This window comes from Mustela putorius, unplaced genomic scaffold (genome assembly GCF_011764305.1).
Source record: "Mustela putorius furo isolate JIRA1106 unplaced genomic scaffold, ASM1176430v1.1 tig00003853_pilon_pilon_pilon, whole genome shotgun sequence".
In the NCBI taxonomy this organism is placed as follows: Eukaryota; Metazoa; Chordata; class Mammalia; order Carnivora; family Mustelidae; genus Mustela; species Mustela putorius.
The window spans coordinates 61,589,482-61,616,348 of record NW_025422005.1 but is presented as its reverse complement, the minus strand read 5'-3'; the positions used below and the strand labels follow the sequence as shown (position 1 = coordinate 61,616,348).

At 39.4% G+C, this 26,867-nt stretch overlaps 1 protein-coding gene across 4 annotated transcripts in view; it reads right to left on the bottom strand.

Annotated features, from left to right (window-relative positions):
* LOC101680385 (serine/threonine-protein kinase TNNI3K) overlaps window positions 1-26,867 on the bottom strand; it is a 329,700-nt gene that overhangs the window by 28,166 nt on the left and 274,667 nt on the right. For 2 of the 4 annotated variants that reach the window (XM_045064724.1, XM_004758186.3), the window contains exons 22-23: window positions 24,082-24,141; window positions 21,074-21,243 (exon numbers count right to left, since the gene is read on the bottom strand). The exons of 1 other annotated variant lie outside the window; for it this stretch is intronic. In XM_045064724.1, the coding sequence (XP_044920659.1) occupies window positions 21,074-21,243; window positions 24,082-24,141 (230 nt within the window). The remainder of the gene's footprint in view (window positions 1-21,073; window positions 21,244-24,081; window positions 24,142-26,867) is intronic. One more of the 4 variants, XM_045064723.1, reaches the window with a different exon arrangement.

Sequence of the window (26,867 nt, the reverse complement as noted above, 5' to 3'; positions counted from 1 at the left end):
AACAATTTGCTCATTGGGGCACCTGGGTGGCTCAGTGGGTTAAGCCTCTGCCTTCGGCTCAGGTCATGATCTCAGGGTCCTGGGATCGAGCCCCACATCGGGCTCTCTGCTCAGTGGGGAGCTTGCTTCCCTGCCCCCCTCTACTGCCTACTTGTGATCTCTCTCTCTCTGTCAAATAAATAAATAAAATTTAAAAAAACCTAAAAAACCAAAAACCAATTTGTTCATTAAGGGAAGGGATGGAGTCTCAGTCACGTACATTTCCAGATTCCACTGTAAGTGCTCAGTAAATGTCTGCCGAGTGAATGACCTGGAAAAGCACGTGCAGCCCTGGGGCTCATGCCAATTCTTTGTCCACAACCAATTTCTCCTTTCAGCCACTTCTGCTGTGATCCCCAGCCCCCCGAACAGCACTGACTGAGCAACTTGGGTGCTTGGTTGACCTAACGACAAAATCCTTTGACAAAGCCTCTGTTAACCATCCCACACTAGCATCAACTTTATAGAGTCAGGAGTGTTTTCTAAGTGTCTTGTCATGAGGGATGCTTAGGAGATGGCAAAAATCATCTGTGGTTTTCTGTGGTAAGCCTTTTTCCTGGGCAAAGGCAGAAAAAGCCAACTCTGCGTAGTTGCATGGTCTGCCCAGTCATATGCTTGTTGAGAGGGAAGTTTTCCAAGTGGAGTGAGGCATGCCATAGCAGAGTTCCCATTTTGAAAAACATGGTACGAAGCTCCCTACAGGGAAGACAGAACAGTATAAATAGCACCCTGTCAGCGGTCGGTATCGGTTCTGTCATCAATGAACTTCTGATGAGGAACTACCATGTGCTCGATGCTATTCTAGGCACTCAGGATGAAGGCAGATGGGAGTGGTGTGGGAGTGGAGATGCATATAAAGAGGAATAAGGCATATGGCTGAGATGCTGGGCAGTTAACCCAGTAGGTCTCAGTTTTATCATTCACCTTTCCATCTAGAGATTAGCAAACTACAGGCTGTGAAACCTTTGGGTAATTTCTTTCTCTTTTTCTTTTTCCTTCCTTCCTTCCTTCTTCCCTTCCCTTCCACCTAGAACCTTACATCTTGATTTCTCTTTCCCCTTTAAAGAGACAGCCTCACAAACACAATCATGTGGATGGTGTCATCAGTGTGAGATTAGCTGAGTGTCAAGAACAACCCCTGCAATGCTGCCTGGTTGGCACAGTTCCAGAGGCTGTTCTTGGGTTCAAGGTAAACCTCTACTGTGTCTATGTCACTTCTGTCTCATCTGTATCACTACATTTTCTCTACCCACCCGAGTCTTTTTGCTGACCCATTCTAAACACAACTGCAGAAATCATGCTTGTTCATTCGCTTGAAATTTAGACTCGTGCCCCACTGTGATTTCAACAAAGACGACTGGTTGCTGTATCCAGTCCCATTAAGAGCCTCACATGCTCACTGTCTGCATGGAGAGTCTGAGGTCTTAGTGCCTGTTCACTGAGAGAAGGAATGGGGCCTCACTTGTCTCCATACTCTTATTTCTATTTCTGCCCATTTTAAATCTTTATTCCTCTCTTCTGCTATGTCACATCCCACTCTCTGCTCTTCCCCAAACGTATCACTCCGGTTCCCACCTCTCTACCTTGGTCCCGATGCTTTCTTTCCCTAAGACACCTTTCCTTCCCTTCTCTGTTCGGCGAATTCTCCCAGATTCAAGTTAGGCAGCATTGTCTTCAGGAAGCTTCCTTTGACCCTCCCCAGATGCCAGAGCATCCTACTCTTGGCTCAGTACTTATCTTCCCATTTGCTCCTCTGACCGCCTCACTAGACTACATTCTATCAGAGCCAAGAAGAGATGTTATCCATCTTTATATTCCCAATATTGACTCAGGATCTGGCACATAGTAGATGCTTAATATATGCTAGATGAATACATCTCCAGTGGAACAACCTAAAGAAAGAGCAATAAATCAGTAGTAGCAACAGAATAAATGAAGGGTCTGGACGAGTGAGGGAACATGATGCCTACATCGGGCTTTTCTCATCTATATGTAAAATATTGGTAATCTTTAAAGAAAAAATGGGAAAGACAAAAAGGGAGTAAAGAACAACAGGCAATGTATTCAATTCGCCAATAGTATTTATATAAGACTAGCTACCGAAATACTGGGGGCTTTCTGGATAGGGCCAGACACAGTTCCATGTACCACTAGGAACCCAACACATTTTTGTGAGATAGTTGGTTAATTCCATGAACTTTCCAAATCTAGGCATATTCAATTAAACTTTGTATACTGTTCAAGTTCCTATATGTTTGCCTAAAATAAAGAGGAATTTATTTAAATAAATGTAACACACAGATCTTTGTACTTGAGGACAAATTATAGGGCAAGTTGCTAGCCTAATTCAATGGGCAGTAACTGAAAAAAAAAAAATACAAGAACCTTGATAGTATTCCTCCTTCCATTTAGACATAAGAAAAAAGGAAGGGAATTTAATGTCCTTTGTGCTAAAGAACTCAGTAAGTAAAAATTTGGAGGTGAATAATGTGGTTTAAATTTTCTAAGTAGTCTTTAAACTCAGAACTGTCCACATTTTTAAAAAGAAAGAAAAATAGGGGCGCCTGGGTGGCTCAGTCCTTAAGCTACTGCCTTTGGCTCAGGTCATGATCCTAGGGTCCTGGGATCCAGCCACATCTGGGCTCCCTGCTTAGTGGGGAGTCTGCCTCTTTCTCTCCCACTGCCCCGCTTGTGTTCTCTCTCTCACTATATCTCGCTCTCTGCCAAATAAATAAATAAAATCTTAAAAAAAAAAAGAAAGAAAAATAGCCAAAGAACATACATGTGGCAGAAAACTTAAAAATATGAACTTCAGATCACTTAATATCAGAAAGTAGTTCACAGGTACATTCCATAGTCAAATACTCTATGCCTTAACATATGTCTTCAGTTAAAAACAACAACGACATCTTCATATGGTGTTTTGTCATCAATTTTATTTAGTTTATGATTCTATTTTTCTTTTCTGGGCTGATTTGGTAAAATAGCATTGAAGAAAAGAGTGTAAGCCTCATTGTTCCTTGAACAATAAAGGATTATTTTTTAATAGAACGGAAAATGTTTATTTGGGTAAAAACAGTATATTTAGATTTGTTGTTTCGCAAGCATTTTAAATCTTTTCCATTTTCATGTAGTACTCTAGCATTTATCAGGCACATTCATAATTAACTATGGTTTTCTTTTCAAGGCTTGCAAAAAAAAAAAAATTAAAATCCTTGAAAGTAATTTCCCCTGATTTCTGTCATTTTCATGTAAATAGCTGCTGGATAGAAAATATCCAGAAACCCTGACTTTAATCCAAATGGCAACCTGATTAGGGAATGGCCAACATTATTGAATTTGACAAACAAGCAGTGGAGATAGGTGAGGAAAAGCTATGAGAAATTTATGGGTAAAGCTGGTATTTAATGAGAAAAAGGAATGTCCTACTATCTCAAAGAGAATAAGTGATAAAAAGGAGAGCAGTGTGTCTGAATTAGGATTCTGAGTTCCAGGCAGACACAGACTTTCTCAGCCTCAGAAAGGTATTTATCTATCTCTGGGTAGGACTCTAAAATAGTGGAAATTATGTCTAGTTTAAAACAAAAACAACACAAACTTCCCAGGGATAATATTAACTGTTTTATATGTATTTTCTCCAGTCCTTGCAAAAACCAGACAAAGTAATATCATGACACCTACAGCAAACTTGGGCCCAAGTTCACACTGTTCTTAGGAGGCGGAACTGGGATTTGAACACAGGTAGGTACCTTTGGCGCCTAAAGTACATGGGCTTTCCAGTGTAGCACACCAGCTTCCTCTTGTGTTATTAAGTCATCCCCTTCCTCCTGAGCAGCTCTTCTCTAGGACACCTGTCCTGGGTCAGGTTCTAACCCTTAACTCACGGTCAGTATTCCCAGAAGGCTTTTGATTTCTTGCTAAAAAGGTAGGGAACAGAAAAACATGCTAGTACACACTGACCCCCTACATCTGCTTTATTTTTTATTTATTTTTAAAGTTTTTTTAAATTGTAATTCCAGTATAATTAACATACAGTGTTATATTAGCTTCAGATGTACAATATAGTGATTCAACACGTCCATACAACAACACCCCGTGCTCATCACAACAAATGCACTCCTTAATCCCCATCACCCATTTAATCCGTCTCCCTGCCCACCTCCTTTTGGTAACCATCAGTTTGTTTTTTATGATTAAGAGTCTGTTTCTTGGTTTAGATCTCTCTCTTTTTTCCCTTTGCTCATTTGTTTCTTAAATTCCATGCATGAGTGCAATCATATGGTATTTTTCTTTCTCTGACTTATTTTGCTTATATGCTCTAGCTCCATCCATGTTATTGCAAATGACAATTATGGCCGAATAATATATGTATGTATATGTGTATACACACACACCCCCACACACATATATATATACATACACACACACACACGTGTATATATATATATATAAAACACACACACACACATATATATATATATATATATACACACACAGTTATGTGTGTGTGTGTGTATCTCCATTCACCTATCAGTGGATACTTGGACTGCTTCTATATCTTGGTTATTGTAAATAATGCTACAATAAACTTAGGGTGAATGTATCCTTTTGAATTAGTGTTTTTGTATTCCTTGGGTTCCGTCTCCTAAGACCAGTGTGAGCTTGGGCTTCTTTGGATCCATATTTAAAGAACTCTTGGCATGCGCTTGCCTTGAAATATTCATAATGGACAATATGGGGACCTTACAATCAGAGCACTACATGATATCTATAACTAAATTCAGATATTGATTTACTTAACATTTCTTTCAACATATTTGTTTAGCATAATGTATTATGCCAGTTGGTATTAGGTATAACATTATTTCATACGGATGGTTCTGCCTCTCAAGGAACTTACACAGGACAGGCATGATACTAAGTAGAAAGTGGTAAGAATTAAGGTAAGAAACTTTGGTTAAAAGAGAGGAAAATCTTTTCATCAAGCATAAAGTTGGGATTAGGAAAGCCTGGAAGGAGAGACGACACAACCTTGGAGGAGTTAGATTCACAAATAGAGTGATAAGGGGGATAGCATTCCCAATAAACCAGAGCTAGAAGGGTTCTCAGAGACTGGTAAGTCCTGTGCTTCTTAAATTTTAATGCACATTCACAAGTCATGTCACAATGCAGGTTGTGATTCAGTAGATCCCCGTGGGGCCTGGGAGCTGAACTTCTAACAGGCCCCTGCTGCTGATATGTGGGCTAACACCCTGAGTAGCAAGGATCAAGTTCACATGCCTTAGAATAGAGGAGAACCCTAAAACCCAGGTAAGGAAGGGACTTGTCCATGCCACACAGCTGATTAGTATTGAGGGCAGCTCTCCGTCTCACACTGCCGCAGCTCAGCAAGTAGTCAAGAGATCCTGGGCTTTGGAGTTGGACTGATCTAGGCTCAGTGTTGGCCCTGCTGTTTACTGGTTGCAAAGCCTGGGGAGGCTCTCTATCCTTCCTGTGCTCTAGTTGTCCCATTTGCAGAATACTGATAAATAATCCCTACCTTGTAGAAGAGCTGTGATAAGTCAGTGATACGAGTGGTGAAGAAAAAATGCACAGCAGTGTCTGGAACATAGTAAATAACCCAAACACATCAAATGCCTTCTCTTTCCCTTTTTTGACCAAGTTAATGTTGCCGTCAATGAACATGGCCTGATCTCAGTTATTATCTCCCCAAGGGCCTAGGTTGTGTTAGCAGCCAGTTTTAAGTAAGGGGGTGGAGTGGGGTACTTGACACTGGCTAGCAAATTGGTGCCTGATGGAGGCCAAGAATATTCAAAATATTCTTCCTTCCTTCCTCCTTTTTTTTTTTTTCTGTCTCTTTGGAAGAGGATTCGGAAAGATAAACATACCCGCTAGTGAATTTTTCGTACTTCTTTGCAATTGAGGTCTTTAAAACATCTGCTCATTAATAGAAGGTGCTCAGCTAATATCACGAATATTAATGACAGAGATTTTTCATTCCACTTTGATTAACACAGGAATTTTCTTTTGTCTGGATCCACGATTTTTTCAGTTTGTTTTAACGGCTTACCTACACACCAAGTGAAACTCAATCTCATAGTTGCCAAGGAGATAAATAAGAAACAATAACTCCTGAAACGTCTTCTTTAACAAAACAAAAAAACAAAAAAACAAAACAAAACAAAACAAAAAAACAAAAACGAAACCAAACCAAACCAAACACCCTTTCTTTTCCACATACCAGGAAAGGAAAAGGAAGCATGTTGCCATTTTTGCATTATGTGAGGGTTAGAATTAGTCCGCATGGGAGGTGCAGAACATGAAAAGAAGAGAAAAAAACCTCTATGAGGAGTTAAACCCGTTAAGCGGTGCAGAGCCTTTGTGAGAGCTGCTTCAGAAATCTATTTAGAAATCATTGCTCTTGTATCTGAATCATTACAGAGGCACCGGCATCACCCACTTCTTATTACTGCAAACATAGCAACAGTTGCCATGCTGGCAAGAGATTCACGGCGCAAACACTGGAGTCGGGAGGGAGCCGGGAGGGGCGGGGGCTGGAGTCAGGGGCTGCGGAACCGCGCTCAGTGCCGCCCGTACAGATTTAATTAGGCCGGGGGTTCACTCTGGTCTCCGTGCTAGGTCCTGTCAGACACTTCAGTAGCGCAGAAGGAGTCTCAAAAGCAGCACTTTTGGACCAAGTCTTGCTTTTGGTCATACACAAATGTCACCGCCCAAGGCAGGATCCGTGGCCTTTGATGTACCAAGAGTGGGCCTGGGCCCTCGGTTCTGGTTTTGGTTATGAATGGAGAAAGGCCCAGGCTTTCTTTTCATTTCCAGGAATTAAAAAAATAATAATAATAAAATTAAAAAAAAAAAACCTCATAAAACTCTGATCGTTAGAAAGTCAGGCTATTTGCAGTGCCACTATGTCATTTCATCTAATTGAAAACGGAGAAATCTGTCTGCGTTTATTTAGCACTTTGCCTCTGGCGAATCTTTGCAGGTTCTCTTCCCTTGGCCGGGAATTAGTTAATTAGGATTACAAAACACTTGAAGAGGGAAATGCACTCCCGGCTCACCTTTTGGGTGACAGGGGAGCCTGTTTTTCGATTGCTAACAAGCCCGGCTGAAGGACAGAAAAGAACATGAAAATCAGCATTAGAGGAGCCACACGGAGAGCCCGAGAGCCTCCGCTCATCCTCTCTCAAGTGCCTCTTGCCACCTAAATATGTCACTGGCTCACTCTTCTCATGTAAATCTGTTATGCCTGACAATACATTCAGGTTCTTAAAACTTATAAAAAGGTGCCAATTTTACACACCTAGGGCTCTTCTCGTATTTTCACTTTTATTAATTTCCCATTTTTCATCACTTCGTCTTCTGAACGGATGTTGATGATGATGGATGATGATGATGATGATGATTTTACATTTTTCATGGAAAATTTCTGTTTCCAACTGAGGGTGCTTTTGAAAGGCAAGGAATTGAAGGAAAGAGATGACATTTTTTTCACACGCTCCAAACTCTGCAGCTGAATCCAGTCTGTGTTCAGTGTGAAATCTCGAAGCTTCTCTCTCAGTACAGCAGTCAGAAGGGCTGGAGGCCCCACGTGTGGTTTGTCAACTGGTTGCTAGGCGGAGCTAGAGAGCAAGGCAGCTGGAAAAGAACCTCTCTAAGACTGACTGCTCTGCCGTTCGCAGGAGGCTAAAGGGAAGTTCTTACACAGAGCTCTATCCCAATTCAGCGCAGACTATTTCCACTTCTGATGATTTGTAGGATATCAGCAGCATGAAATGCAGGGGCCGCTAGCAATCAATTTATAGTTTTCTTTCTACTTTTTGTGTGTACGTGTGCATATGGGAATTGTTGGCTTATTTCACTGAGTTGCTTTCTGGGTGTGGCACCTGGGTTGTGGTGGAGAGGTATATAAATAGAAACAGATAGCTATGCTAGTTGTTCAGCCCTTTGTGGAAGAAGTTTTAACTCCCCGCAAGACCTCTCTCCACTCTCTTTAATCTCTTCTCCTTATTAGATGACATTTGGGGACATAATGAGGTGTGCCAAGTACTTTCACACCCTCATATCAGTGTGATCAACTGTGTATTTTTCTCTCTTAACTCCATACCCTATGGCATTAAGAAATTTTCTGCTTTTGTTAATTAGAAAGATTTATGGGCACCTCAAAAAAAAAATTGGAGCTTAAAAAGAAAGAGATAAAAGGCAACTGACAGGCATTATGGCACTTGCTTAGATTCTAGCTGCCCTCCTTTGACTTTTATATTTTTTCAGTGAAGACCCTTAAAAAAGCTTGATAAATGACCTTCAGCGAGTGAATGTCACTAAAATTACACATCCCAGAGGTGATAACTATCCTGAAAAAGAGAGTTTTCTTGTCCCTAGATTAGGCAAGCAACGTTTTACTCTTCTCATTATACAAAAAAGGTGAGCGAGGCCCATAGAACTTGCCGAGCGAGTTCGTAAGGCAACACTTCCTATAAGCTCAGAAGACATTGCTGAAGTGAGAGTTACATACTACTGTGATGCTCTGATACACACTGAGGTATTCTGTAAATCCCTTAAATGTCATATTTTAATCAACAATCTTTAGTGAGTAGGGAGGCAGTTCAGGAACCAAAGATGCTATCTTTCTATTGTCTCCTTACATTTATAAATCTTAAAATTCTTTCCATGTGGCATCAGCTGGAAGGTTGTATTTATGAGTGAGAAAGGGCTGTGTTTATTTTCATTTCCAGGGTTAAAAAATTCTTAAAATCCTCATCATTAGGTTATTTTTTGCTCCAAAATGTCAGCTACAAATTACTTAAAATATAGTGAATGCAACAGGCTACTGTCCTAGAGAATATATTTAATGAAGAAATGGGGGGGAAAAAGGAGGCCTAGTTTTACAATGTATTTAATTCAATAAAGGAATCATACTAAAGTAGAGTTATCCTTAAAACTGGTCCCATGTTGTCTAGAAGGGAAGAGTTTATCTTTTTATATGTACGGATTGGTTTTTGTGGCTTTTAAAGTGTGGCCAGGGAGTCAAGCTGGTTCCCAGAGACATGATTAAAGAAGACAGAGAGGGCAGGGTTAGGCCATGGCAAGCTGGTGCATGTGTAGCAGATATGGAGTTCGCTGTGTTCAGGCTACCTCTCTATCAGTGCAGGCAGCTGGTTATAAAGGTCTGTCACAAGCAGGCATAAACTGAAGTAAACTGGCCAGGATCAGAGGTAGTCAGAGTGAGGAGGGACAATTTCCCTGCAGTCAAAGGTTGTACTGGCTGCAGACTGAGAGGGCTCGAGGTGCCAGTGGAGCTGGCAGAACTTCATAGGTAGGCAGCTCTCTGCAGATTCTCAAAGCCCAAACCAGAGGATACAAGTTCCTGCCTCCTACAGATGGTTCAAACATTCTGGTCAGGCTGAGCCTCCAGAGACATCGTGGTGTAAGGGAAACTACCAGCAGGCCCAGGTTCAACTATCAACTACCATTTTCCCACTATGTAGCTTCATACAGATTATTTAAATCATTGGAGTCTCAGTTTGTTTTGCCTGAAAAATGGAAACCACGAGTCCTACTTCACAAGATTGTGGTGAAGACTGAACAGCATTAATGTTTGTGAGGGCCTGTCATGACCATTCATTCATTCCACAAATAGGTATTTAGCACCTACCATATGCCGGACGCTGTTATAAGTATTGGAGAGAAAGCATGAAAAAGAAGAAAAGAAGTTCATGCTCTCATGATATTTACAGTTAGTGCAGACACCAATGAAGAAGTAAATGATTGGCTAAAATTATGATTCCAGGTCGATGTAAGTGCTGTGAAGATACTGATTCCTGTTGGCCTAAAGCCTGACTTTTGTTGAACCACACAGTGGGAAACACAGCCTGGGTTCAAGCAAGGTGGGAGGTCAGATAAGAAACACTGCTGTCAAGCTAAAATCTGCAAAGGACAATCCCAGAGTGAACCAGGAAAAATAAAATCTACTCTACATAAAAAGATGAAGAGGGTTAGTGTCTGTTTTGTCCTTGGCTCCAGGTAAAATGAAAATAATGAAAAAAGGTGAAAAAAATGAAATTTTTACACTCAGAAGTCGCATCCACAGTCCACAAAGATCCACGTTTTAAAATAGAAAATACCACTGCATGTATTTTATGAAAAACTCCAAGTGGAAGTTCTGAAGGGGTCCTGTGGGGTTAGTGTACCTATATGATTAGTGAGAGCACACACAAAGCTTCTGTGAAGTAACCTACACCAAATAAAGCACCAAAAAAATTTGCAGAGATAAAGTTCCAAGGACCTGACCTCACAAAAAGAACACAAATCTTTAAATATGTGATGATTCAGAAGCAAGAATCAGCAGAAACAATGAACTACATAATTAGATATATAAAGACTACAAAGATTAGAAATTACAGACCTTCAGATACAGAATATAAAATAAATGTGTTTGAAGAAAGAAAATAATTAAGAGTATGTGGAAGAAACATGAGGCTTTCAGACTGTTGCACACACATTTTCTAGATATGGAGCAGAAATTAGAAATAAGTTGAAATAGAAATGTAATGAACAGAACAACATATTAGATCCAGTTACCAAGAGAATATGTGAACTAGAAGACAGATTTGAAGAAATTACCAGAAGGCATCATAGAAAAAGTAAATGGTGGGAAATATATATATGAAGAGATTGAGAAATGTGGAAAGTAGAGTGAGAAGATCTAAAATACTTTTAGAGTTCCACAAGGGAAAAATAAAGAAGATGGGCTGCAGAAATATTAGAAGAGGTAGTGGTGAGGGATTATCTAAAATATATAAAAGGTGCCAATTCTCAGATGCTAGACACCCAAGAAATTCAAAGCAAAATATATTAAATCCATTAAAACTATATACCACATAGTTAAATGTAGGCTACCAAAGACAAAGAGAAGTGCTAACAGCAGTTATAAAGGGTAGACTGGAAATAAAATAAATAATTAGATCCATAGGTGAAAGTTTAAGAGCAACAAGGAAAGTCAGAAACATGTCAAATGCACCTTGAAGGTATATGTGAAAAGTTAAATACCTCAAATCCCATATTCACTAAAGTATCTTTTAAGAAGGAGGGAGAATTAAAAAAAAAAAAAAAATTAAAAAAAAAAAAAGGGGCACCTGGGTGGCTCAGTGGGTTAAAGCCTCTGCCTTCGGCTCAGGTCATGATCCCAGGGTCCTGGGATCAAGCCCCGCATCGGGCTCTCTGCTCAGCAGGGAGCCTGCTTCCTCCTCTCTCTGACTCCCTCTCTGCCTACTTGTGATCTCTGTCTGTCAAATAAATAAAAAAAAAATAAATAAAAATTAAAAAAAAAATAAAATAAAAATAAAAGAAGGAGGGAGAATAAGGGTGTTTTTTCACATGTTTACTTCTAACAGTCATGTGAAAGGAATTTTTAAAGATGTATTTGAGGAAAAGGAAAATTATCTAGGAGGAAGGTGTGAAATATAAGTGCAATTAATAATGAAGCTGTTACTAAGAGGAAGTCTAAATGAACCATAGCTAGATAAAACAATAAAATAGTATCTAAGATGTAGAATTAAAAAAATCATGATGAAATTAAAATAATGACAGAAATATCATATAATTCAGGAGAGAATGATTTGCAACTAAAATGCTCTAAAACCTTTTGTTTGGGAGATCTTCTGTTTTATTAACAAATGTATTAAATAAAGAATTTGTTAAGTTAAATATGTTAAGGTTTCTAGGCACTCACCAAGAATAGAAAAACAGAGTGCATATTCAGGCTGAAATTAACACCTCAGGAAACAACAGGTGTTGATGAGGATGTGGAGGAAGGGGAACCCTCTTTCACTGTTGGTGGGAATGCAGACTAGTACAGGCACTCTGGAAGACTGTATGGAGGTTCCTCAAAAAGTTAAATATAAAGCTACCCTACAATTGAGCAACTGTACTACTAGGTATTTATCCAAAGGATAAAAACAGTGATTCAAAGGGGGCACATGCACTCCAATGTTTATAGCAACAATGTCCACAATAGCCAAACTATGGAAAAAATATAGATGTCCATTAACAGATGAATGGATAAAGAAGATGTGTTACACACACACACTCACATACTTGGCCATCAAAAAGCGTGTAATCTTGCCATTTGCAATGATGGGAATGGAGCTAGAGGTATTATGCTAAGTGAAATAAGTCAGTCATGGATAGACATATATCACATGATTTCACTCATAGGTGGAATTTAAGAAACAAAACAGATGAACATAAGGGAAAGAGAATGAAAAATAAGATGAAAACAGAAGGAGACAAACCATAAAAGACCCTTAACTCTAGGAAACAAATTAAGGGTTGCTGGAGGGGAGTAGGTCAGGGGACGGGGGTAACTGGGTGATGGGCATTAAGGAGGGCACTTGATGGAATGAGCACTGGGTGTTATATGCACCTGATGAATCTCTAAATTACCTCTGAAACTAATATACTATCTGTTAATTAAATTGAATTTAAATAAAAAAATACAAGTTTTTAAAAATGGAAAAAAAAAAGAAAAAGAATGCATATTCAAAGAATCCAAAAAAAAAAAAAAAAAAACCAAATACAAAAAAAGGGTGAGAAGAAAGAAAAACTACAGAGAATAAAATAATATGTTGCTAATGAATTCAAATTATTTCAGCAATCAATGAAGGTAACAATCAATACAACAAAAGGTATATAAGAAACTTACAGAGAAGACTGTGAAATCTAACTTAAAGATATTTGCTGGCAATGGCCAGAAATCCTTGTACCGACGGATGAGAGATTACTGCAAACTTTGCTGTGAAAGAGAGACGTCACAAAGGTCAAAGCTCAGAGACGAAGACCCTTCACTCTTGTTTGGTCATGCTTTTATTAGTCCTTCAGGATATCACTGCTTCTCAGGCACTTAAGTGTGACAGGCGGTCTTACTAAAACTGGGAAGCTCTGTTTATGGGAAAGATACGATATGCTAATCTGCCTGTTCTAAGAGTTCTGCTAAACATAGCCTAAGGGACAATGCATCCATCTCTTAGATCACGGGGCAGGACGGCTATTGGGGCTAAGAAAGTTTCAAAACTCCCCACCACATTCCAAGGGCAGAGTCGTCATGAAGGCTTTGGCCTTTCAAAGACCCACCCCATTATCTGAAACTTTCGTTTGTCCACTGCGGTTTCTGTGTTACATTTTAGCAACAGGTATTATGGCTGAGTTCATACTCTACATTAGCCCCAACGGATATTAAAAAACATTTAATAAATGCAAAAATCCACTAAGCTCATGGGAGGGGAAACCCAATACCATAAAGATGTCAGATCTTCCCATATCGATCTATAGGTTTAAAATATCTATACTCTGGGGCGCCAGGCTGGCTCAGTCAGAAGAATATGAGACTCTTGATCTCAGGGTCATAAGTTTGAGACCCGCACGGAGTATGGAGATTACTAAAAAAATAAATAAATAAACTTGAAAAAATCTATAATCAAAATTTTCTTTTTTGTGTGTGTAGAAAATGCAAGCTGATTATAAAATCTATATGAGTGAAGCCAAGAAAGATCAAGAATAGCCAAGATGACACAAACCCTACCAGATATCAAGACTTTAAAAATGCTACTGTAATTAAAATTCTGTATTTATTCCTGACATGGGGATAAACAAATATTCCAATGGAACAGAGTATAAAAACTGAAAACAGATCTATCTAAATGTAGATCCTTGATGAATAAAAGAACTACTATTATACATCAATTGGGGAAGGGATGCCTTTGAAGATATTTATTTATTTATTTGCAAAGAAGGAAAAGAAAGTTTGCAATCATTATTTCATGTTTGTTCATCCTGTTCTCTTTATACCTGGACCACATTTCCATCATCTGCCTCTTCTTCGTTGATGCCTCGCCTAACTGCTCAACAGAAGGCAATCTCTTTATGTCTCTCTTTCTCTCTCTTTTTTAATAACACACTGGGAATGAATGTTATCAGTCACTTCTGTCCTCACACAGTTCAGGTACCTCCATTCTTCTTTAAAAAGAAATAGGTAGACATCTAAAGCTCTAAAGGTGAAAGAGTGGTGTGGAAAGAAGTCTGAATTATCTGGTGGTTCATTATTTTGGATAAGAACATATCTGAACTTGATAGGAATGCAGGGGTCAAAAACTCTGAGTGCTGGCGTTTTACTCACTTAAAATGCAGAAATACAAAGCATGGCATTTGTAGCCCAACTAATGAATCCTCTAATTTATTATAAATAAATATATTTAGTATTTACCACATACAGTTAAGTTATAAATGAGATATTGTAGACACCTGAATAAAAACAAAAGAGAAGACAATTTCTGTCCCTGAAGTAGTTATGAGCTAAAAATAAATAGTTATAAGACAAAATAATGTAAGCACATAAAGTGCCACAAAATGCCATGGCCTTTGGTAAGGCACAGGTGGGGACCAGGTAGCCCCAGAAAAGGCTCCCTTATGATATGATTGAGCTGACTGAGCTATTACTGAAGGCTTATTAATATTTTGGCAAGACTGGATAAGGTGACAATGTTAAAAAAATATAGGATACAGGAACAGGGTAACCGTATGTTAAACATAGGAATGTATGGGATACAGTAGAAATTCTAATCTGTCTATAGCGTGCATTACCAGGGATGCTACTGCTATTTTGTGCAGGATAATTCTTTATTTTGTGGGATTGTCCAAAACACTATAGAAAGTTCAGTACTCATTCAAGAAGAGAAGAGAAGAAATGACAGCTTCTCTCTGCTTAGGATGACTGGGACATATAATGCTCAGTGGGAGGTATGACTGGAAAATGTACCATTGACCATTTGGGGTTGCAGGAGGACATGATTTCACTTAATTTCAGAGGTAATGGAGTATTACTGGTGGTTTTATTTTATTTTTTACTTATTTTTTATTTTTTTTTAAAATTCTGTTTATTTATTTGACAGACAGAGATCACAAGTAGGCAGAGAGGCAGGCAGAGAGGGGAAAGCAGGCTCCCCATGTGGGGCTCCATCCCAGGACCTGGGGTTCAGGAACCAAGCCGAAGGCAGAGGTTTAACCCACTGAGCCACCCAGGCGCCCCTACTGGTGGTTTTAAAGTAGGGTGCAGACATAATTGCAGTTCTACAGAAGGAAGGTTAGTTGCTGGCAGTGGATGATGGTTAAGTGAATTAAGGTCATAATGGGAGAGAAGTTAAAACAAAAGCAGAGCAGTCATGTGGGACAAACGGACTGGGGGTTAACTGTGCGTGTGTGTGTGTGCGCGCGTGTGTGTGTGTAACGTGTGTTTGTGTGTGTGAGAGAGAGGCTGGAGCCACGGATTTGTATGAAATCATAAGAAAACTCATTTAGAGGAGAGAAGCAAGGTAGGAAGAGCTTAAAGTGGTCATAACGTCCTTGTTGAGACTGCGGATTGTGGTGGGCTGGGAAGAGATGGAAACAGGAGAGGAAGACCAGGAAAGAAGAGAGGGTGTTCACGGAGCCTGAGGGAAGTGGCAGTAGGAGAGGTGGTAGATTAAAAAGGGAAGTACTGGCCTTTGGTGATGAGGAGACAGGATTGCTCCTACTTGATAAACATTCTCCTCCAAGCTGGCAAATGGCCACAAACGCCTCCCTGCTCCCCTTTCTTTTCACACCCCCTAGGAACATCAGTTTCAGGTCGCTGTCATCACCCACAAATCCTGCATTCCAGAAAAACTGAATGTAAATTAAAATGTTATAACTTACATTCAACTTTTTAAAGTTGAACTGCATTGCAAGTGTGCTAGGCAAACTTCCTATTTAAAGGAACCCTTTGATGGACCCTTTCGTAATGTGAGAAATTAATTCCAAATGTATCTGTTTTACAGTTGCAGTCCCTGGATCTCTGGTTCTCCTCTCCTGGATGGCTAACTAGGTCAGAGCAGTCTATTCTCAGAGCCCAGCCCCACACAAACACTAATTGGTTTTCCCATCTGAAAGGTTGTGTATCACTCTGTCATTTCTAAATTTGCATGATGTAATCCATGTAAGAGATGGGAGAGATTTCATACCCACTGGGAGGGGCAAGTGCCACATGCTTACTTTTCCAAATATATCTAGAGACATAAAATATTTTAAAAGAGGCAGCCCTTCAGGAGCACCTTCCTCCATCTCAGATTGCAACAGTTTGTGGTTTTAGTGGGAACTGGTAGGTCCCTATGACCTGCCAAGAAAGTAATCTGACAGATTTCCCACCTTCACCTGTGTTTTATAAAGGAAAACAATAATCATTAAAAAACAAATATGCAAATAAACAACAACCAAAACCCCCATCAAATCATGCGTTACAAAACTATAGGCTGTGAACTTCATAACCCAAAACTGAAAAATAAATGTACCATTTTTAAGAAGTTGTGGAGGGCTGAGAGGCCCAGAATTGGGAGAGTGCATTAGTCGGGACCACAGGCCAAATCCTCTACCTGTATTTGAAAAGCATGATACCAGGCTAAAAATTACACCTTGTGTGATTTTAACAAGTTAGAATGCTCCTCAGATCAGCAGTTACTAGCACATTGCAAAGACTTCAGGGAGAGACCCCACAGGTAATTAACCTTCAAAATGGTGTCCTTTGGTCACAACTGCTGTGTCACCTCTGCCCTCACTTTCCTCTTCCGTGTATCCTACTGGTTGCATCTCCTCCCCGCAAAGTGAGGGGGGGTTAGCACGGCAGGGTTCCCTTCTCTCCTGCTTCTCATACTTGAGGGAATGTTGCAATCATCTCAGAAACCTCATTTTTAAAGTTTTTTGTTTGTTTGTTTCTTTTTTTTTTTTTTTCTTCATCTGGGAAGCTTTAAAAGCTTCTGATGTCTGGGTGCCCCCTCCCACATAGGTTTGGGTGTAATTGGCCCTGGGCATTGGTATTTGTAAGAGTTCCCCAGATGATTCTCCTGTGTGGCCAAAGTTTCAAGCCACTGTCTTCCAGGCTGTTGAACTTGTGGCCCTGCTGGAGGCACTCCATCGGTTCCTGTATCCTCAGGCTCTTTGACCTTATGAACCTATCGATCTCTGGTCTCACTTGCTCTGTCTTTCAGAATAAAAGCTAAAAAAGCAGGCGGAGGAGAAGTCGCTGAATTCCTTCCCTGACTGGCTTCCAGAAGAAGCTGGAAGAAGTCCAGCAAATACAAGTATTGGCAAAATATATCAAGCTTCTGAAAAGTGCCACCTCTTGGTGGCAGAGAAATTCAGAAAGCATAGAAGAGTCTTGGGTGAGAACTCCAGCTCTGCGTCCACAAACTTAGTAAAGTTACTTCTCCTTCCTGAGGCTCAGTTTCCTCATCTATAAAAATTGGAATACCCACTTCCTGAGCCTTACTTAGATGACTACTCAAAGGGTCTGAAATAGCACCCAGCATGTAGTAGGCACTCAATAATGATAGGTGTATACATGGAAAGCATACCAAAATTAGTTAAAGCTCTTTCATGCATTATGTTCCAAATTAATAATAATTATGATTTTTTGAGCCCATTTATTTCAAATCTTTATCTATGAAACAAATGTTTATTACATATCGACTTTATGCCAACCATACTGCTAGATACTAGGGATGTGGTTATGAATAAAACACACACGATTCCTATCTTAGTACATCTTACAGCTTAGCTAAATGCTTTATCTATTTCTGGAGTTGATTTCAAGCAGTCCAGAGACTGAACTTGCTAGAGGGATGGTACAACCAATAAACAAAACTTCTATGCACCCTAACAGCAAATACTCAGGATGTCCTACATTATTAAGAGAAATCTGAACCAAGTAGAGAGATGAAGATTTAGCAGAGTTCTCCAACAGCTGTGAAGGGCCAGAAAACTATAAGAAACCTTAGGAGACTATCAAAAGCAACACCTCAAAGACCTCATGGGTTTTTCCCACCCCATTTGGGCAGTTTTATGAGCAACGGTTTATTTCTCTGGGTTCTTGAAGGGCCTATTGGGAGTGCAGCTGTGTCTCCCATGCTGTGCAGCTGTCTATGTGTTTTAAGGTGTATGACTTACCTACATTACTGCAACTTGTAGTTTTTGCTTGGGTCTCCTGGCATGTTTTAATCAATCACTCACTCCCGTGACAATACTGCCTCTCTCAACAGCAATCCTGAAGCTGGTATTACTATCTCTATCTTATGTATAAAACTTTAAGTACTGGCGCAAGGTCGTTGGGCTGGTAAATGGTAAAGCTGAGATTGAACCTCAGGTCTATATGGTTCCACAGCTCACGCTCTTAACTTCTGCTTCAAAGTAGACAAACTGCAAGTGACTGTGCTTTGGAAATATCAAAATCTGTCTGTTCAGAGGATGAATTTTAAAACCACAAGTAAAGAATGAGAAGAACAGATGGAACCAGGAGACGATGCTGTGACTGAACTTAATCTAATCTTGGCCTATGAGCCTCTTAGGAAATTATGTAAGAGACTGGAATCTGATAAAGAATTGTGTCCACTTTGCCTGGTTATCAATCAAACCCACTGATACTTAATTTTATGACATTCGGTAGATTAAAGGCTTCATGATTTAGATTCCCATCTCTTCAGAGCAGCAGCTGCAACTCTTTTGTTAGACTAAGAATGTAATAACTATAGCTAAGAGACCAACATCAGCAATTTGTGTATGGTGTAAGATCCTTGCTCACTCCAGATCATCTTTCACCACTTTCAGGATACAAATTCTTACTGCGATGATGGAATGTGTGAGTGAGTGTAGAGGCATTTATGTGTGTGTAAGAGTACACATGGATAGCAGCTTGCAAATGCTCTGGAGCTCATGTGAAAGCACAGAGATTTTAAGCCAGATTTTCCAGATGTCCATGGTTTGCAGTATATACTTTCTATAGTATCCATCCAGCTCACAAGTGACTGCCTTTTCCATTCCCCATCCAGAATAGGGGTACCTGGCCGCCATGTTTATATTAATGAAATATGACCCCACTGCCATGGCAGCCACACTTGCTAAGACCAGGGGTGGCCATTTGATCCCCCAAAGGGCCAATCGCATTCTCTCTCAGAGCACACTGTTTTTACTACTAATTCATTATTCATAGATATTCACATGTCTATGGCCTTTGCCAAGTGACTTTGTAGTTCCTTCCACTAGAGGTTGAGTAAATATATTTTCTCTCCCTATTGGATATTAGACTCAGCTATGTGACGTGCCCATGGAATGCCATCGGGTACAACTTGAACACAGGAATTAAATGGACATGTGAAGTTGGGCCTGTCCTCTTGAGTTCCTAGCCTTTGTCCATGAGAAGAACATGTCTCAAGTAGCTGCTGCGCCAAAGACAGGGAAAGACATGTGGGATAGACTTTGGATAAAACCTGTGCTCAGTCAAGCCACCTACAACCAGCTCAGAGATACATGAGCAAGAAAAAAATACTTATGAATGTATGTTCTTGGATTCTGGTATGGGTTTTATACAGAATTATTATGGCATTACATAATTGATATATCTGGCATGGATTTTATAGAGAATTATTATGGCATTACATAATTGATATATCTCTCCTTGAAACTTTACAGTTAAGCTGAGAGACAAAGAGACTGTCTGTTGGGAACTGGGGCATGTAAATAGTAGAGTTCACTATGGAAGAATGTTTTTTTTCTTTTCTTTTTTCTGACTTGCTCCTTTGCTTGTTTTTTTTTCCTCTTTTTCACTTTTTTTTTTTTTTTTGAGGTAAAGTTCACATAACATGCAATTAATCATATTAAAGTGAACAATTCAGTGGCCTTTAGTACAATCACAGTGTTTTACAGCCACCTCTCTCTAGTTCCAAAATAGTTTTATGATCCCAAAATAAAACCCTGTACACATTAAGCTATTAGTCCTAATTTCTCTCTCTCCGTAGCTTCTGGCAACTACCAGTCTGCTTTATTTTTATTTTTTAATTAAAAAAAATTTTTTTTACTGGATTTACATATTACCTTTTATGGACTGAGTTGTGTCCTCCTCCCACTAAATCCGTATGTTGAAGCACTAAACCCTATGTGACTGTATTGGAGATGGGCCTTTAAGGAGACCATTAAGATTAGATAAGGTCAGGCTGAAGCCCTGATCCCACAGGACGGATGCCTTTATAAAAAGGTGAAGAGATTGCAGAACTCTCTTTGCCATGTGAGAACACAGTGAGAAAGGGACATCTGTAAAACCAGGAAGATGGGCATCGGTATGTCCCCACCGGAGCCTGACCATGCCAGCATCCTGATCTCAGATTATCAGCCTCCAGAGTGAGAAAATAAATTTCTGTTCTTTAAACCTCCAGTTGTTATGGCAGCCTGAACTGACTTACACACTTATTCTGGGTATTCATATAAAGAGGATCATATAACATATAATCTCTGTGCATGGCTTCTTCCAACTGAAGGCTTATTTTCTAGGTTCATCCATGTTGAAGCATGTATCAGTATGTCATTCCTTTTTATGACTGAAGAATGTTTTATTATGTGCATACCACACTTTGTTTATCTGCTTATCTGTTAATGGATATTTGGGTTGTTTCCACCTTTTGGCAATTGTGAATAGGGCTACTACAAATATTTGAGTACAAGTATTTGTTTGAGTACCTGTTTACCGTTCTTTGGGGTATGTACCTAGGAGCGGAATTGCTGGGTCATAGGGTCAGCCTCGGTATGCTGAACTCTTGTGGTGTTCAGATCCTCAAAGCTATGTCTTGGTTCTTACACAAGGAATCCTTCCTTGGATGCCATAAGATAACCCCAAAATGCTTTCAGTAAATTCCTTTAGTTGCTGTAGTTAGACAGTTCCATATTAAGCTAGAGGTAACTACTGTTACTTGAAACTTAGACATCTTAAATAAATAAATAATATACTTTCTATTTTTTAGTACTATAACATTAATAGAATATTATATGAAAAATGGGCTAAAAACTCTTACTTCAAAGTTTGCCATAAAGATGGTAAATCCCTCATTAACACTAACCAAATCGGGTGAAGAACTTGGTGGGTTCTGGTTAACTGGACCATGAGACTGTTGTTTAGATTGCCACTCACCTTTGGAACCAGGCAGCACAGGACCTCGCATTCAGAGCATATTCCAATTCAAAACGACTTCTTAAAGCTGCCACGTGGCTCTGGCCAGGCCCACCCCGGCTCACCAGGCAGTCAGAAGAAGCAGAAGGTGAGAGAGACCCGCTACTGTTACTTGATGCAGGAGACATCATCTGAGTGAAGAAGGGGTAGTTTCAATCCTTTCATAAATCCGACAGGCTTAAGGCACAGAATAGAATATGGATTTCTTTTAACTTTCTATTCTAGGATTTCTCATATTTCAATTTGTATTCATCTCAGTTTGCTTCCGGCTTTTCCTATTGGCCTCTGATGACAACACATGGCTAGCTTAATTTACTTTTTTGACCTAGTTCTAGCCTGAGAGCTGGCCCATTCAACTTACACCATCTTTCAGAATACATGGTATGCTCAAATCAGATTCATAACACGGATATTTAGAAGGTGATTATTTAATGGTTGAAAGATGACATTTTTCACTATGGTGATGAGATTCATGGCAGAGTTCCTTTAAACTATAGCTTAAAATTATCCCCTTTATATGAAATTATTTCCTTTACGTAAAATGAATTTACACATGTTTCCAAGAATACATCCATTTTATAAAATGAAGGATGCTTTAATGTCTGGCAAGCATGAGGACTAAAGAGAGTTGTTGGGGGAGAATTTTTAAAAATAGTTACAAATAGTTAAGTGTAGCTAGAAAATAGAAGAGAATGAAGAAAAAGAGACAGAAAAGAAAAAAAAAATAGGAGAGTAGTTTTCTTGAATTTCTGACGACCTTGCTGTTTACCTAACCTAACTGAGCACACTAGTGCTTTGACATTATAATTTCATAAAACATGTCGGCAGTAGATTTTGGTTTAAAAATAAAATATATGTAAATGCTAGGCTCTTCACAGTAGCCAAGATATTACTAAGTGAAGCTCTGAGAATCATGTGTTGTCAGTGTTGAAATGAACCTTCAAACTCTTCAATGATTGAATCTCTTCTGTGCCTCCTTTTCAAGTTAGCTATGCAAGCTGATGGGGAGTCTCGAGTGATGAGGACCTCACTGCCTCCAGATCTGCTCATTTATCTTAGGACAGCTCTGACAATTAGACACTTCTTTCTTTTAAAAAAACCAAACCGTAGTTGCGCTTCATTTCCATCTGTTGGCCCATAGAGAACGGGCCAATCCCTTTGCCATATGATCATTTTTCAAATGTTTAAAAAATAGCTCTCAGGCTCATCCTAATTTTCTCTTCTCTGGGACAAGCATCTCTGGTTCCTTTAATTGGTTCTCACACCCATGATTTTCAATCCATTCATCATTCTGATCTGTCTTCCCTAAAATTTGTGTTCCAGTTATGATCATCCCTTTAAAAGGACATCACTGGGTACTATTTTGTTTGGCCATCTCAGAAGAGAGAAGAATGTAGCAAAACAGCTACTTCACATTCTAACTCCCTAAGAGCTTATAATCCACAGACATGTATGATCCTCCTAAACCATATCTCCACCATTTGACATTCTTTCTATTGTTTCTTTGACTCTGGTATGTGATGTTACCATTTATTCTTGTTCGACATGCCCTATCATTTCATCTTCCAAGACACGGAATTCCACAAATCAAGCCCTTGAAAGTTGATTCTGGGCTATTATTTGGTGCAGCCCAGTCTGGCAAGTTCTCTTTGTCTATAAAATTATTTATCTTCTGTACTGGTGGAGATTGTGCTAAGAGGCTTGGTCAGTATAAGAAGCCATACTAGTTTAGGAGATCCTACCATTGTCTCTGTTTCTGGAATCCACTTTCCTCATCAAATTGGCTATGTCCCCAGGCTTGGAGCAGCTTTTCCCTGTGAAACACAAAGGTTCCAAGTGCGAGGACACTTGGAACTTAAGCCTTAAGTGTCTCTCAACATGCAAGGCCTCTGGCAGATGCCCTTGTTGGTAGGGGCTGCTAAAGCCCCACCCTATATACTACTACTTTTCTCTGCTTTGCATGTTTCAGGACTGAAGAGAAGGGAATGGACGTTTGATGTCCAAAGACTGAAGCTGCCTCCTACAAAAAAAGACTTCCTTTTTAGAAGTTCCGTTTCAGAGTTAGGAAACAGCCATTTGCTGCAGACTGCCGCTGAAGACCTGGAACCCGTTCCCAATAAATTGGGTTCTAGTGACTATAAGTGGAGATTTTGTTGCTATTGTTGTTGTTGTTTTAGGGGAAAAAAATGGATGGTTCCATTTTGGGATTGATGCTGTTGATGCTATTTCCCCTGTTTTGCTCCTTCCCATCATATGCATGTGTGTTTTTAAGCCTATATATGTGATGTCCACTCCTGTCTCTTGCAGCACTCATTTGCATTGGGGATATATTATTATTTTTGAATTAGTGCTCATGTGTTAGCTTCCTTGCTTATTTTCAAGTACTATCTCCTGACCAGGTGTATAGAAAATTAAAGCAATTAGAGAGAAAATTAAAGCAAACAGCTCCTTGATATTAAGGGAAGAAAATTCCATTAGGCTGATTACCAACATATATCACTTCATGCAACACATGTGTGGTATAAAAGCAATGCATCCCAATTAATTTATGCACTAATTTTAGTGATAATTTCCCTTTCTTATTGAGCATAGACAATGGCTTAATATTTTAACTTACATTTCACTGTAGATAGGAACTTTTGTATAGTAAAAAGTTGATTTACATAATTACCTTCTAACATATTTGCTGTATTTTCGAACTTTTACAAATTAATTTTTTCAAGCTGGGCTTGCCTGTGCCCATTTGCCTGACTGATCATGTGCTGTAAGGCCCCAATTCATGCTGAATTTGCCTTTGTCCCTATAGATTCCGTCAGTCCATCTTAGAAGCTTAATGAACAGGGTAAATATATGAATGAAGTTATGGACCTTCATACCTACTTTCTATGAGTACCACTTGCCTAATCCCCTATCCCCTTGGATATTCAAGATTTTTTTTTAAGACATATTTCAGAAGCTAAAGTTCTTACCTCAATGTTGCAAAGACACTCTTCTAACTTGGTAACAACTTCAGAAAATTCGGGTCTTCCCTGTAAATAAAGAAAAGACTTTTTTCCCCCAAAGAATAAAAGGGAGGCAACTCTTTGGATTTTAAAATTGGGTATTTGCATTTGTAAAGAATGAGATTAACAATAAAGTATATTTTTATTTAAAATACACTTGTATTGAAGTGTTAATTGAATGTTCATTTGCTGTTCAGGGAGGGATGTTGAGTCTTCTGATAAGACTTTTAAGTCAGAATTTGCAACTACATTCAGATAATGAAATAGTGGAAAAGCTTTAATTAGCTTTGCATGCTTTTAAATGGCAGGTTTTTCTCTTCAAAATGAAAGAATAAAAGTGAATACTAAAAACTGTTAACTATCTCAGCGCCTTGTAATATACTGCACAATGTGTCTGTAGGAAAGGAACTGCTAAAGCAAATTTTGTAATTAGCTTCATATTGAAAATGTCATCTCAGATTCAAAACTAAGATCAATAGAAACCTTATGATTATGCCCTATTTTAGGGGTTAAGATAAGCTTTTTATATTCAAAAGCTTCCATTAAAGACATTGTTCATTATGAACTTCTGTGTCTGATGAGTTTAGTTAAACAAACATTTATTGTATTCTGATTACATTCCAAACTTCGTTCTAATTGCTCAGGATATAAAGATGATTATGGATCTATGGAAAAAGTACTGGGGATTTTAGAAAATGTTGTTCTTTTTGGAAGAGATTATATACCTCCTTTTGTCAGATCCTAGGGACTATATAACCTATCATTTCTCCTTTATGAAACTTTTACTGCCAGGAGGTGGATAGCCCAATTTAACATTCAGGCGCGGTAACCACCTAATTTAGATTCTTAGTAGAACAATTTCTCCCTTAATATCTAGCCCTCCCCTGAGGACACTGCTTTCCCAGAGCCCTCTCAAGTGAAAGCTGTTTTTTTTCTTGCGTATTCCTGGTGCCCCTAAGTCGGTGGGGGTGGTGATGGGGTGAGTGGAGCTCTGGGTCTTCCTTATTGTTTCCAAATGGCCTCTCTTCTAAAAACCACCAGTTTATGAAGCTATTACACCAGCCACTGTCCATCATTCTTTGAAGGCTTTAGTGTTTGGCTCCCTGTCATGCTAACATTACTTAGTGCTTTTATTATCCATGCAACTAATCATTAGAATGGCCTGACCTCTAGGTTCCTTTGTCTCCTCTTCTGCCTTGACCTTACACTCCACCTTCTTCTAGTCACTCAGCTTCTGTGTCCTATCCTAGACCAGTTACTAACAAGGTCTGCAACCCTTCCAAGTTTTTATCCTGTCAGTTTCCATCAGATCACTATCTAGGCTCTACTTTCTCTCTAGATTACTCATTTTCAATTTTTTTCATTTTTTAAAAGATTTTATTTATTTATTTGAAAGAGAGAGAGATTGAGAGAGAGAGAACATGAGCAGGGGGAACAGGGAGAAGCAGGTTCCGATGTGGGGCTCAATCCCGGGACCCCGAGATCATGACTGAGTGGAAGGCAGATGCTTAACTGACTGAGCCACCAAGGTGCCTTTCTAGCTTACTTCTTCTGGAACCCTGACTCCAACAATCTTTAACCACACAAACCATCTTGCCACTTAAAAAAAAAACCGAACTTTATGGACGCCTGGGTGGCTCAGTGGGTTAAGCCGCTGCCTTTGGCTCAGGTCATGATCTCAGGATCCTGGGATAGAGTCCCGCATCGGGCTCTCTGCTCAGCAGGGAGCCTGCTTCCTTCTCTCTCTCTCTGCCTGCCTCTCTGCCTACTTGTGATCTCTGCCTGTCAAATAAATAAATAAAATCTTTAAAATAAAAAAAACAAAAAAAAAAAAACAAAAAAAAACCCCCCAACTTTATATTGTGAACGTTTTAAAATATACCCTAAAGGATTAGAGAACAATTTAATAAACCTCCATGTATCTATCACTCTGCCTTAAAAACCGTGTTTATGCTAATATTGTTCTATGTAGGTACATATGCCTGCATATATCTATTTACCTACCTATCATCTAATCTATCTCCCTTATTTTTTTGTTCATCTTACCATCTTTTCTTTCTTCTTTTTGTTTCAAGTTCTTATTTAAATTCTACTTAGGTAACATATAGTGTAATGTCGGCTTCAGGAGTAGAATTTAGTGACTCATCACCCAGTGCTCATCACAAGTGTCCTCCTTAATGCCCATTACCGTTTAGCCCACCCCCCTACCCACCTCCCTCCATCAACCCTCGTTTTGTCCTCTATAGTTAAGTCTCTTATGGTTTGCCTGTTCATCTTACTATCTCTTCACTGTCATTTACTCACCTTGTTTCCTCCCTTACTTAGCTTACATTTTATTAGCAATCATAATCACTCTCTTCCATACAGCTTCAGTTACCTTGCCTTATCATGCATTTTGTACACTACTGGAAAAAAATAAAAATTCCCAGGATGCCTGGGTGGCTCAGTTGGTTAAGCAATTGCCTTCAGCTCAGGTCATGATCCCGAAGTCCGGGGATTGAGTGCCATATCGGGCTCCGGGCGCCAGGGGGGGTGGTCTGTGTCTCCCTCTAATCTTCTCCCCTCTCATGCTGCCTCTCACACACACACTCTCTCTCTCTCTCTCAAATAAGTAAAATCTTAAAAAAAAAAATTCCCAATCTTGATTAAATCCATCCTGACCAGTCTTCACTTCAAAACCATGTCCCCCTAACCTGAGGTGGTCCCTCAGTACTGCCTAGAGAGCCTATTACACATTTTTGGTTCACTCACTC